This window comes from Propithecus coquereli, unplaced genomic scaffold, assembly GCF_000956105.1.
Source record: "Propithecus coquereli isolate 6110/MARCELLA unplaced genomic scaffold, Pcoq_1.0 Scaffold69, whole genome shotgun sequence".
In the NCBI taxonomy this organism is placed as follows: domain Eukaryota; kingdom Metazoa; phylum Chordata; class Mammalia; order Primates; family Indriidae; genus Propithecus; species Propithecus coquereli.
The window spans coordinates 4,869,231-4,882,433 of NW_012152951.1; the positions used below are offsets into that span (position 1 = coordinate 4,869,231).

Here is a 13,203-nt window from a genome sequence, read left to right on the forward strand (position 1 = left end):
CTTTTCATGAATTTTGATCCCTACAAGCTAGTAGTTTCCTTTTATTTTTCCTTTATCCATCTGAATTCTCTCAAACCCACTCCAATCATGCTTTCATCCCCTCCACTCTACCAAACCCACTCTCAAGGGTGACTCTGCAATGCCAAAGCCAACGGTTAATTCTCTGTTATTTGATGTTACTCACCAGCAACACTGGACACAGTCAATCCCCCTGGCTTCACTGGAGCACTGTCTTCTCTTGGATTCCAGGCCACCTAAGGAAGGAACTTTCCTCCTACCACAGTCCAGGGATCTGTTTTTCAATTACCTTGATTATTTTTCTTGCCTGACTTCTTAGTGCTGGAGCATCCCAGGGCTCAGTCTTTGGACTCCCCCTTCTTGATTACTGACAATCACTCTCTGTAGCTCCCATCGAGTCTCATGGGTTTTTTATAAGCCAACTGTATGCCGATGACATCTGTATTTACCCCCACATCCTGGACCTCCTCTCTGAAATGTGGACATCCTACTGCCTACACAACATTCCCACATGGACGTCTAAGGTGCTAACACATCCAGAACAGAACTCCTGACTGTCCCCTCCAAACCTGCCCCACTGATGGCTTTCTCAGCTCAGTTCCAGGCAACTGCAGCCTTCCAGTGTCCAGGAACATCTGGAATCATGCATGATTGTGTTCTCTCACACCTCACATCTGCAGCAAACAGATGCAAACTCCCTGCCCTTAGGAGATTTATATTACATTGAGAGTTAGAGGAGGAAAATAAAAATTTCTATGACATATTAGGTGATAAGAAAACAGGGACAGTGGAAGATTTAACCTATGACAGGAGGAGGAACACCTTTTCCTCTAAGTTGGGTAAAAAGAAAAAAAGGATGGTGGTAAGTCTGGAGGTAGAAGCAGACCTAAAGATTGCCTTCGTATTTGACATGGGATGAGGAAAGTAGGTGAGGACACCCTCCCAATGAGATGGGAGAGGTGGCAGGGTGGGGCCAGGATAGAGCAGAGGCACAAAGCATCAGGAGCGTGACAGCAGCAAGGGTCCAGGTGACACAGGATACTCACAGATTGTGAATTTTCGCCCTGGCAGCACCTCCTAGCCAGAGCACGGGAGGAGACAGATGTTGGGATGATCCTGGCTTCAGTCTTGTCACAGGATGTGGCTCGATCCAGGGGAAGGCCCCTGTTGTGTTGCCGAGTGCTCATGGAAAATCCACCTGAGATGGGGATTGCTTGGAAGAGGACCTGGGTCTCATGCTCCTTTTCCAGGAGCTGAAAACCTGGTTACCTGTTTCATGAGGGGCCAAGACCACACCAATTATTTTAACAGAGCAGATTTAATACAAACAACTGTCAACCAGATAGTGAAGACATGGAAAGACACAAAGGGGACACTCAGGTGTCACAGAGATGCTAACTGCAGGAGGCAGCTGCCATGTGTAGGGCTGGGAACCAACAGCAAAAGCCTGGGACTATTAGAATTTAGAAGCTTGAAGGAGGCACCTCAGGAGCTGGGAGTCAAACCTTTCAGGAGCAGACACTGTCCAGCTGGTACCAGTGCCTCAGAAACTTGGCAGGCCCCCGCAGACCTGGGATTGAAACATGTGAAGAGGGGGCGCCGGCTCAATGGTGCTGTGATCTCTGAGTGGCAAGACAAAGCTGGTTCCTTCAGGAATTACCTGCCACAGCTCAGCTGGAGAACCGCTGCAGCGCCATCATCGTGAAGAACAGGAAGCAAACAGAAAGGAGCAGATGCCTTCTTCCCTCCCGCAGGTCCCAGTCTGTGTGTGTCCGCTATTGGTGAAGGCTACACAAAGCCAGCCAGCCAGCACAGGAGAGAGGGGTTTGCAATCTCATGACGAAGCAGTGTGTGGAAGGTGTATTTGGAACTGAGAGACAGCAGCATCACCACTAGCGCCCTTCCTGACCAGAAATCTGGCCCTTGGCCTCTCTCACTTGTGGTTGGCCAACACGCTAGAAGTTCCTGGTCAAAGGATGAACTAAAAAGCTCTAAAATCACATTTAAGGCCTCTTAAATTTACTGCTATTGAACAAATTTTCAGATTTAAAAAAAGGACAAAAACCACATGTACTTTGGCCCATGTTACTGTAACATGAGTTGCTTAGGAAGGAACTGCAGTAATAATAAGTCAAAGCTTATCAAGCTACTTTTCCCAAAATGATGAAATCACCATTATGTATTTTCTCAAATATCTTTCACATTCATAACAAATATTCAGAAGAAAGAGAATTTATTCCTCTTAAAGTCATTTCTTACTGTAATGGAGATTTGGAAAGAACACAAGAGGCACAAGAGCTAGATGCTTCTGTCCAATAAATTGGGTGACCAAGAATCTTGATGACAGAACTCCTTTTGGCATCTGCTCCAACACCTGGTTGTCCTTGAACTGCCTTTACCATTGGTCTGATTTGTGGCTTTTCTGTACCTGAAATCATGTTGTACCGATACTCACAGAACCAGTTCCGGTGAATGCTGCTATGCCTGTTTATATATTAGGAGGATGTGGCCAAGTTAGAGTCTATTCCAGCTGAGACAGACACAACCTCAGAGCACCATGACACACTTGCCACAAGTCTCAATGATTTTCAAGGCCAAGAAATTTGAGTAATGCATATATATATATTGCTTAGGGACTGAATTAAACAAAATGTAATGGAAACCCAACTGTGGGCACTTACCAAATATTGTTCTCATGTAACATGAGGCCCAGAGGAAGGCACTTGTGATGGTTAATTTTGAGTGTCAACTTGACTGGGACAAGGGGTACCCAGATATCTGGTTAAACATTATTCTGAGTGTGTCTAAGAGGGTGTTTTTGGATGACAGTAACATTTGAATTGGTAAACTGAGTAAAAGAGATTGCCCTCTGCAGTGTGGGCATCATTCTATCCATTAGAGGCCTGAATAGAACAAAAAGGTGGGTGACACCTGACTGCTTGAGCCAGACATCAGTCTCCTGCCTTCACACTGGAGTTACACCATCAGCTCTGCTGGCTCTCAGGCCTTCAGGTTCGGACTAGAGATACACCACCAGCTTTCCTGGGTCTTCAGCTTGCAGACAGCTTATCATGGAACTTTTCAGCCTCCGTAATTACATGAACAAATTCCTTACGATAAATCTCTCTCTCATCTATTCTGTTTTCCTAGAGAACTCTAATACAGAGGTTCAACTCTTATATGGTGATTCCACAATGCCATCAAAAAACCAAGCTTTATCTTCTGTTCTGCCATCTTTAGCAAGTGTCTCTCACTGCCGAGCCTGGAGGATGGCTGCCAGGCACCTAAGCGACATGACCACAGGGAAAGGACACAATATGTATGTCAGCTAAGTATATCTCTTTTTTTAAAAAAAAGCAATAATTATCACGGAAGTCCCACCCAATAGACTTCTGTCCGTACCTCATTGGCAGAACTATGCCATGTGACCCATCCTAACTACAAAAGGTCCTGGGAGAGAATGTAATTTTAACTGTGCACACTGCAGCTCTAAACAAATTAGGGTTCTGTTAATGAGAATGGAAATTGGGTAAACAACTAGCAATGGCCACACCACACATATATAACATGTAAACTTGTACACCAAAAGAAGCAAAACAAAAATAGCCAAGTCTTAAATAATAATCCAGTACAATTTAAATTCTAACAAAAAGTATAAAAATTCATATAATTTCCTCTTTTCTCAAATCCTATATTCTCAGGCATGCCACTATGATGACATCATTAAACAAAAGGAAAAATTATTTTATTCAAGCTTGACATGTTATTTGATTTTTAAATCTATCTGGCAAAGATAACTGACAAATTTTTTATCAATATCTCAGCTAGTCATAAGATTATTTCTCCACTGCATAAAAAGTAACCTAGCACAAAGGCAAGCCATAGAGTGGAAGTATCTACAATACATCTATCTAACAACATGGGAGAATTATCTGCAATACATATATCTAGCCAGAATATATAAAGAACTATAAATCAGTAAAAGAAAAAGGAAGGTAATTCCATACGAAAAAATGGACAAAAGGCCAGGCGCAGTGGCTCACGCCCATAATCCCATCTACTCTGGGAGGCTAAGGCAGGAGAATCGCTTGAGGCCAGGAGTTCTAGACCAGCCCAAGCAACAAAGTGAGACCCCCATCTCTACATAAAAATAGAAAAATAAGCTGGGCACAGTAGTGCACACCTGTAGTCCCAGCTATTCTGGCAGGCTGAGGCAGGAGGATCACTTCGGCCTAGGCGGTTGAGGTTGCAGTGAGCTATGATAATGCCCCAGGCAACAGAGCAAGACCCTGTCTTAAAACAAACATAAAAACAAAAACAAAACGGACAAAAAATAAACCTTGAACAGGAATTTCACAAAAGATAATATCCACATGGTTATGAAACATATGAGAAAGGTGCTCTACTTTATTACTCATCAAGGAAAATCCAAATTAAAGCCACAACCTGATACCATTATAACTACCAGAAAGGCTAAAATGACAATGACAGATGTATCAAGTGTGGCCAGGATATGCAGTAACTGGAACTTCAAATGCTGCTGTGGGATTCTAAACTTGTACAAGCTCTTTGGAAGATTCTCTGACAGTATCTTCTATAGCTGAGTTTATACATACCTGAAGTCCCAGAAATTTCACACCTTGGTCTATACCATACAGAAATTTATATTCACCAAGGAATGCATACAAAAAATGCATGCAAAAACTGGAAACTCACATGCCTGTCAACAGAATGGATAAATTGTGGGATACAGCAATGAATGAACAAACCACAACTACACACAACAGGCATGAGTATCAGAAACCCTAGCTGAGCCAAAGAAGTCAAACATAAAAGAAGTCAAGCACATACTGTTCGATTCCATTTATAAACAGGTAAACTTAAAAAACTGGCAAAACTGTGTGTAGAGTGACTACTAATGGGAACAGGGTTTCTCTCTGGAGTGATGAAAATGTTCTGAACCTGACTGTGGAGATGGTTGTACAACTCTGAATGTACCGTAACAAAAACCATTGAACACGTTACATGGGGAAAACTTACGGTATGTGAATTATGTATCAATAAAGATGGTTTTAAAATTATGATGTTAGCAATCAGGACCATGGCTGTGACTAGGAGAAGACATGAAGAGATATTTCTAGGGTATTAATAATATTACCTTTTCTGATTTGAATGCCAGTTACTTTGGGATATGTTTACTTTGTGAAAAATCTATCATGATATAGTACTCTTATGCTTTTCTGTATATGTATTTCCAATAAAAATTTACATTAAAGGAAATGTAACCAAGCGGTATGTTGAGTCTTGGAAAATAATTTTCAAAGGGCTGAACAAAGCACTTTTTCTTAACAGATAATGTAGTAGTCTAACAGTCTAATACTAGACTCCTATATTTATCCTGACCTCAACCCTATCTCATATTTTAACTCACCTCCAATTTATTTTATAATACCTTGTTTAATCTTGCGTTACCCACCAAGGTATGGCCAGCCCAAGGCAGACACTGTCCCGGCTGCCAATTTTCTCACAGATGACTTACATGCTGCTTGTCTTGGTTCTTCTCTATGCATGCATCTCCCCATTTTAAACTTAAGAATTATGTACTGCTTCAGAATTATTTAGCATTTGAAGTATTCAAGGTTTTATAATCTGCTAAATCTCACACTAACCTTGAGAGCCAAATGTCATCTTCGTATTAAAAAAAATAAAAAAGAGGTATAGTCCCTTTGCCCTGAATTCATCTAACAAGGTCGTTTCCTTCCTTAACTCTGCTGATGACTCCTCTTAATCAGTGGTTTTCAAACTGCTGGTCATCACAGCTTAAAGGGCTATAAACCAATTTAGAGGGTAACCACCAGCATACTTTTGAAACCAACCCACCAGAACAGAAAACATAAGAATGCCTCGCACATGGGATGGCAGGTGCTTTCATTTCAGCTGTACGTGCACGTGTGTATATAATACTGTGCCTCCATGCACTTATTAGTTTGCTGTGAGTTGTGGCTAAAAAGTTTCAAACTCTACAACCTTAACTCTCCTACTTCCCAGGATGGCAGCAACTCAGAAAGCCAGGCTCAGACTGCAACACTCATGGGTCATACCATCTCCTAAGTTGAAAAGGAAGAGCAGTTTGAGAGCAAAGGCCATTTGGTTTTGGCAAGCTGTAAAACTGGGAGTTCAGAAAAGCAGGGAGAGCAGGCTGTGGGGATGACTCGACTGCCGCGGCTGGAAGCTCAGTGAATGAATCTGAGGTCACCAATAACACTCAAAGAGCAGCTCGAAACTTCTGAGCTGCCCTCCATGATGAAAGTACGTGTTAAGCTTGAACGCTGTGAGGAAACGCTGAGAAAGCTAGTGCTTAAGGACAGGGAAGGAGAAACTAGACAATAGCAAGTGGCCTAGTTAGAGTTAACCATCATTGGCAACACAAGGATTAGCTTAAGCAAGTTGTATAAAGTACCCCAGAGCTTACAATGGGGGAAAATACATAGTCAATGCTTTCGTAATAAACTATTTCGGCAAATGTAAAAAATATCCTATATTTTAATGAGTATGGTTCCAACCTCTCAAATGGGGTCGACGCACACCACAGCCACTGCTGCTAGCCATACTGCATTCCCCTGGTCACGCCACACCACCACCAGAACTTATTTTTAAATTTCAAAAGATTTTAAGGTCACTGTTAACCATTAAAGGACTAACGTGTGGTTATAATTCAGCCAAAGGAACTGCAGAGTCTGTGATGAAAACCAGTTGCCATAACAGTGTTCCCAGAGCGACCCTCTGGGGACTGGCGCTGGCCCTTGCACGCTAGACAGCTGGAAGCTCTTACATCAAGATGCCGTGAGAAAGTGCTTTTCGGCTCAAGACTCCCAATGCGATACCATACCATAAATTTCTATGGGATAAAGTTATTCCTTCAGGCCCTTCATGGGAGTGTACTGGGGGAGAGAGGAGACACAATCCATTAAGTTACGCTACTCGAGATGTTCAGACAAAGGAAACAGCCGCATTCAACGTAATGCTTCCTTTCCTTGAAACTGCCCACTCTACTCCGCCTTCCATGTTAAGAAGCACTAAGAGGGGAGGGGGCATTGTGTGGCTAAAAAGGAGCCAGTGATACAAATCCTCAAATTCAAATCTACCAGAGACTCTAAAACACTGTTCTTAGTCTTTTCCAAGCTGTTTACTTTCAGAAAAAATTATATTACTTTCTTTCCAACAAAAAGATGGTTACATTTCTATTATTTACTGAGATCAAACCCTAGGCTGCTCTGAAGTGCTGGAATAGGTCAGGAAATCGCCAGAAGGAAGAGCTTAGCATTAAAAAGTCATACTGCTATCAATCCTATTTCCTAGTCCTCCGAATTCTCCCTGAGCGTCTGAGCCCACCACAAATCACAAGTTCTGTTATTAGTGACAGCTGCCTGCCTAGCTCTGGTCTCTCAGGACCCTTCCCTTCTTCCTACAAGATCCAGATTGTCCCCTGTTTCTCCCTATGTGTCAATTATCTTTGGCCTCAGCTTTATTTTCTTAAATTCCCCCCAAGACTGAAATCACAGCCCTGACTTCCAGACTGCCGCAGGCTCTGTGTTGCAACACTGAAAAATACTGCTCCATCTTTGCAGTTGGCAATGACACTCCTAGGAAATGCTCTATTTACTTCTGAGGGAAAACCAATGTTTTACTAAATGTAAATCCAGAAATACACGTCACCTGTGGACAGGAGTCTGGGGAAGCAGGGAGTTCAACGAAAGGAGGAATATAGTTCTTTCAGGATTATGATTGATTTTAAAAGGTATGTCTTTATTGTTTTATAAATAGCTAAAAACAGAAATATGTAGTTTCTGAACTAAAATTTTCACAATTTGGAGAATGGGAGAAGTCATTTTTCTGCATATCCTCAGGATATTTACAGCCATCTGAAGATCTTTAATTTCAGGAAAATGGAAAACTTTTCTCTGAGGAGATCCCCATCTTTGAACCTGCTTCCCTCCACGCCAGCCCCAAATGGTTAACAGTCAAAGCCTTGTAGAGTATGTTTCCTTTTTTTTTCACACCATCTAACCACACTAATCAACGTTAGGAGGTACTGGTGTCATGTGATCCAGTTTCTTCTTTATGTGGAATATTAACTAACAGCAAAAGGGAGGACCACAAGGAATTAACTATCACGCTGTGCCTGACTGTGAATAAAGAACAAGTAATTTGGGGAGTAGTCATACAACAATATTCACAAACAAGTCCTATTAAGACCACAAGATGAAAGTCTAGATTATTATCTTACAAAAATGTGTCTTCCATTTGTGCTGTTAAGTTCCCCTAAGTGCTAAATAACCATAAGAAAAGGTTTCCAAAGTGGGAGGGGGCAGGCAGAGAATCCCCATTCAACTCAGGCCAGTGGACCTTAGCCAGCACCACGCACGTAACCAGCAGATACGACCCTGTCTATGCACAGCTGAAGAACAGTGGCCAAAACGGGTTTTTGAGTCTTCCCAACAGGAGCCGGAATAAACAAGTGTGAATCTACACCCGCCTGCTCAGCAGCCTCTAGATCCCACCACAACCTAGGCGGTTCTAACCTCAGAACTGGCCGAAAGTCGGGGCACCATACGGCCCACATACAGTAAATGTATAATCAATGTTTCCATTATTACTGTTGCTAACATCATCATTATTGTTAGCACCATGTGAGTACAAACTGCCACTAACCACAGGGCTCATCAAAGGTAGTTTAGCTACCCTCTAACAACAACGACGACAACGACAACCAATGGCAACCCTCTAACAACGACGACGACGACACAACTCATACACACTAAGCTCTTAGCATCCACCAGTGTGCTAAGCATTCTATTTTACTGAAACACGACAATAACACTATGAAGAATGTATTAATAATTATCATTTTAAAATGAGGAAGCTAAGCTTAGAAAGATTAAGTTACTTGCCCAAGGTCATACAGTTGGCAGGTGCTGAGCTGAAATGCAAAGCTGGGAAGTTCTGCCTTTGGAGCCCCCACTCTTATCACAGTCCAATAACTGCCTCTTCCACTGGTCGGGTAACAGCCTATTTACCCACATTACTATGAGTCTACTCAACGTCTAAAGCATGGTGATTGGTCACAACGATCTAAGTATGACACTGTGCCAAATCAGAACAAGTCTTCACTTTGTGGAGAACCAAAACCAGGACATGCTGTCTCGGGTGGTGGCATCAGTACTGGCACCTTCCTCCCCTGCGTGGCAGGGTGTGGATGGGAAAGAAGTCTGCCACGGGTCTACCAGCATCATCACAATCCCCCCGCCACTGGCTTCACAACCCATTGCCCCACCTTGAACCTGGGGTTACTTTGTTTTGAATTTATGTTCGTATAATATACCATATTTGTTTTTTCAAACTTCTACTTACTGTTAAATCTTTTTGTCTGAGACATGACAAAAATTAAAATTTACACTCCTCAGAAGATAAAAGCAAGCTTTGAAACACAAGAAAAACAACATTTGAGCTAACTGTAATAACGTTTACACTCAAATTCTATTGCAAGACAGCAAAAGTTCAGCAACATTTAAGGACTATAAAGTTTCATTCAATGGTTCCATATTTTTTGTTGAAATATATAAAAATATTTTTATAAATATTACATAAAAGACAATATGCAAATATATTTTACCAAAACCATTAAGTCTATCCTTAAATGTTTCTTTTTAATCATCTAACCACTTCTTTGAAGTCTAGGGGGAAAAGGTCATTTTAAACCCCCTTTTCTGTTGTCTACACATTTAAACTGTGAAAAAGTCTTTAGAACTTAATTTTTTGACTATTTAAAATGAAGGCAAGACACAGAATCAGTTTGTAGTCAGATGTGATATGAAAGCCATCACAGTTCTTAAAACCAATCAAGTGGCATCAGATAGAACTCAGAGATTGGCAACTCCAGTTTTCTTCTTCCCTCATTCCTGCTGGTAATTCCAGAAAGTCCATACCCTGCTTCCTTAAGGTTCTTATTGTTGTTTACACACCATACACAGATCTCATAGTGCATTGTACTCCACACATTTTGATGGATCTGTAGGAAAGTGTTTCTGGCAAATGGTCATTAACCTCTTCAACCCCTAAGAAAGTAAAGAAAATAAAGGTTGGTTATGATATGGCTTAATTATTCTTAACTGCCCTTCCCCTTCTCTGGACTCCCTCCTCCAGTTTGTCAACGTGCCCATTAAAACGCAGCAGTCCTCAGCAATTTCACTCAGACGTATATTCAGAGAAACATTTATTCATGTGCACTTGGAGATATGCACAAGAATGTTCATTGTAGCACTTTTCATAATAACAAAACAAAAAAACTGGAAACAACCCAAATTTCCATCCATAGAAGAATGTATGAATAAACTTTAATGTGCTCCCAAATGGAATATTTTATAACAGTAAAAATGAATTAACTATAGCTGCATGTAACAATTCAACGAGTCTCAACCACGTTCCAATAGAGAATTAAGCTCTAAACTGCTCAGCATAAAGCATCCATTGTATGTAATGAGGTAACTTCTCTCCTAGGCATCTAAAATTTCAAGGATTACTTATGTATCACCCTTGGGAGAATTGAAAAAATAGCCAAATTATTTTCTGTGTTCTATGGACCAGATAAGGAACTCTGGTTGAGAAAGGCCAATATATATGAATCTCAGAAACAATGTTGAACGTAAAAGGCACTGAACTATTACTACATACACTATTATACCATTTTAATAAAATTCAAAAAGAAGTAAAAAAATATATTGCTTAGAAATACACACATAACATGGTGGAACTGTTTTTGAAAAGCAAGGAAATGACAAACAGAAATACAGGAAAATGGTTACTTCTGGAAAATTCAGATTCAGTGGTCTTCTGAATGTTCTGCAGAATTCAGTAGAAGCAGGGACTGCGCACCTTTGCTCTAGACTTTGGGCATCTGTAACCATGACCTTTGACTCTTTCTGGACAACTATAATACGCACAGCTAATTCCCCTTGACCTCACAAAATTCAAATGCTTTCTCTCACTTCTGCAATTTGACCAGTTCTTCTCCAGTGTTTAACTTTATAGTGAAAAACTGATAACAAGAACTCTATTAAATTTCATCCAATCTCTTTTAATTCATCCTTTGGTCTGTGATCTTTTAAAACCCTCAGGTGACATTTAGTTTTTAGTTATTATTCTTAGCTTTCTCATCCATCACTGTGTAAACAGGTCCTCTGAGTCATTATCCAAATACCCAACGTCCTTTGCAAGCAGGCAAGGGACAAGGGCAGAAACCTGCAACATGCCCCTATAGATCTCTCTCCAAAACAATCTTGGGAAGAGTTTGTAACCAGCAATGAATCCTATGAACAGTTTTATCTATCAGCCTACAAATTTTCTCCTTTAACAAAGTAACTTTTGGCATAAATTATCTTAAGGTTTCCCACCTTGGGTTCACAAAGATAACCAGAACAATGAAATCCTATTCTAACAGGCCAAAGGCTATGATATTGAATATGAAAAGTGCACATTGTCTGCTACTTAACTAGTATTCCCCCAAAATTCCTTTTCTTGCTTCAGAATGATACATTGAAATATCAGCTGCTCATTAAATAAGAAAGAGCTTCATGACCCAGTGGGAAGAGCACAGTATGTGGCCACAGTTATACAACCCAATAACAGAAGAGAACATCTGGAAATCTGGGAAGGAAGCATGAAAATTGCCTCAAAATGTATGCTAATATAACATAGGTATGTATAACTCTTATTTTGTAACCTAAGTATTCAAACAGCTCTCAAGCTCAGTGAAATCACCAAAAACAAAACAGCAACAAAAAAATCCCTGAAAAATCTGTTTAGCCCCATAGTAAGTACACAATACAAATATAAATCACAGTCGCCTCTGAGTATCCATGGGTTACGTGCTCACAGATTCAACCAACCGTGGATTGAAAATAGTTGGAAAAAATAATAAAAAATAAAAATTAATACAGTGTAAATACAGCTACAATGTAGCACTTACATTGTATTAGATATTATAAGTAATCTAAAGATGATTTAAAGTATATGAGAGAATGTGCACATAGGTTATACACAAATGCCAAGCCATTTTATACCAGAGACTTGAGCATCTGTGGATTCTGGTATCTGGAGAAATCCCTGAACCAATCCTCAGAGGATACTGAGGGACGACTACACGTCTATGAATTCAGCTATAGTCTAACAGATTCAACATCGGAGAAACATGATTTTGAAATATTTCACTTAAAGTGCTTTGTGCACTCAAGAATTGCCTATATTATGCTCTTTAAGAATCAGGGGTGTGGAGGGAGGTTAGCTTTCAGCTGATGTCGAAAAAAAAAAAATCCGCAAGCAAAGAAAAAAAAAGAACATGTAATTTGCTTTGCTGTTCATTTTTTTTGTTCCCTGTGCTAATCAGGTACTTGCTTTAGGATAAAGACCATTCCTTCTCATAGCCCAGCTTCTCCTGCTGTGAATTCTAATCATGTATATGAGAACTGTGATCTGTAACCATGGAAATACAGGTGAAATCACTAATTTGGCATCTTAAGTTTCCTGGAGGAGTAAGTGAGAAGAGGCAAAACTAGGAAAAACACCACCCTGATGAAATACAAATAGCTTCAGTCAGCCGCAAACATGGCAGGAACTGTCAGGACCAAGTAGAAGGCAAATGGATGGTAAGCCTGCTGGAGGTGATTTTCCTTACGCTGTAAAACTGGATTTGTAGGTGTATGCTCCTTACAGAAGACATTTGTGATGCTTATTTACACTCACTAACCGAATTCTATGATTTAAAAATATATAGTAGTATTCTGCCTGACATCTTAGCTGCCAAAAAGTAGTGAAGCTCAACAGATTGATTCATAAATAGTTACCCAGAGCATTACAATACATTTTTGCAATAAGGATGGACAGGACATAGCACAGATTTTTCGAGGTGCTGTCTCAGGACAGCATATGGCTGTTTCCCCAGATGGAAACAAATAGTCTCAATTAGAGCCTGCAGGGTCTTAGTTTCAAATTGCTTACGCCAGGAAAACAACGAGCTGCTTAGCTCAGTTTATTGCACGCAAATAGCTTAAAAACAGGTGGCATTTTTAATAGACTTTTTATTTTCACAAAGGCAATAAATACATTTATTTAACAAATATTTATTCAGTG

The 13,203-nt window shown here is 40.5% G+C and overlaps 1 protein-coding gene across 1 annotated transcript in view; it reads right to left on the reverse strand.

Moving 5' to 3' along the window:
* Nucleotides 1–9,676: 9,676 nt before the first annotated feature.
* The window catches only part of PRPF18 (pre-mRNA processing factor 18), a 34,470-nt gene continuing 30,943 nt past the window's right edge, over nucleotides 9,677–13,203 (reverse strand). The window contains exon 9 of the mRNA XM_012660908.1: nucleotides 9,677–10,133. Within this exon, the coding sequence (XP_012516362.1) occupies nucleotides 10,053–10,133 (81 nt within the window). The 3' untranslated portion in view covers nucleotides 9,677–10,052. The remainder of the gene's footprint in view (nucleotides 10,134–13,203) is intronic.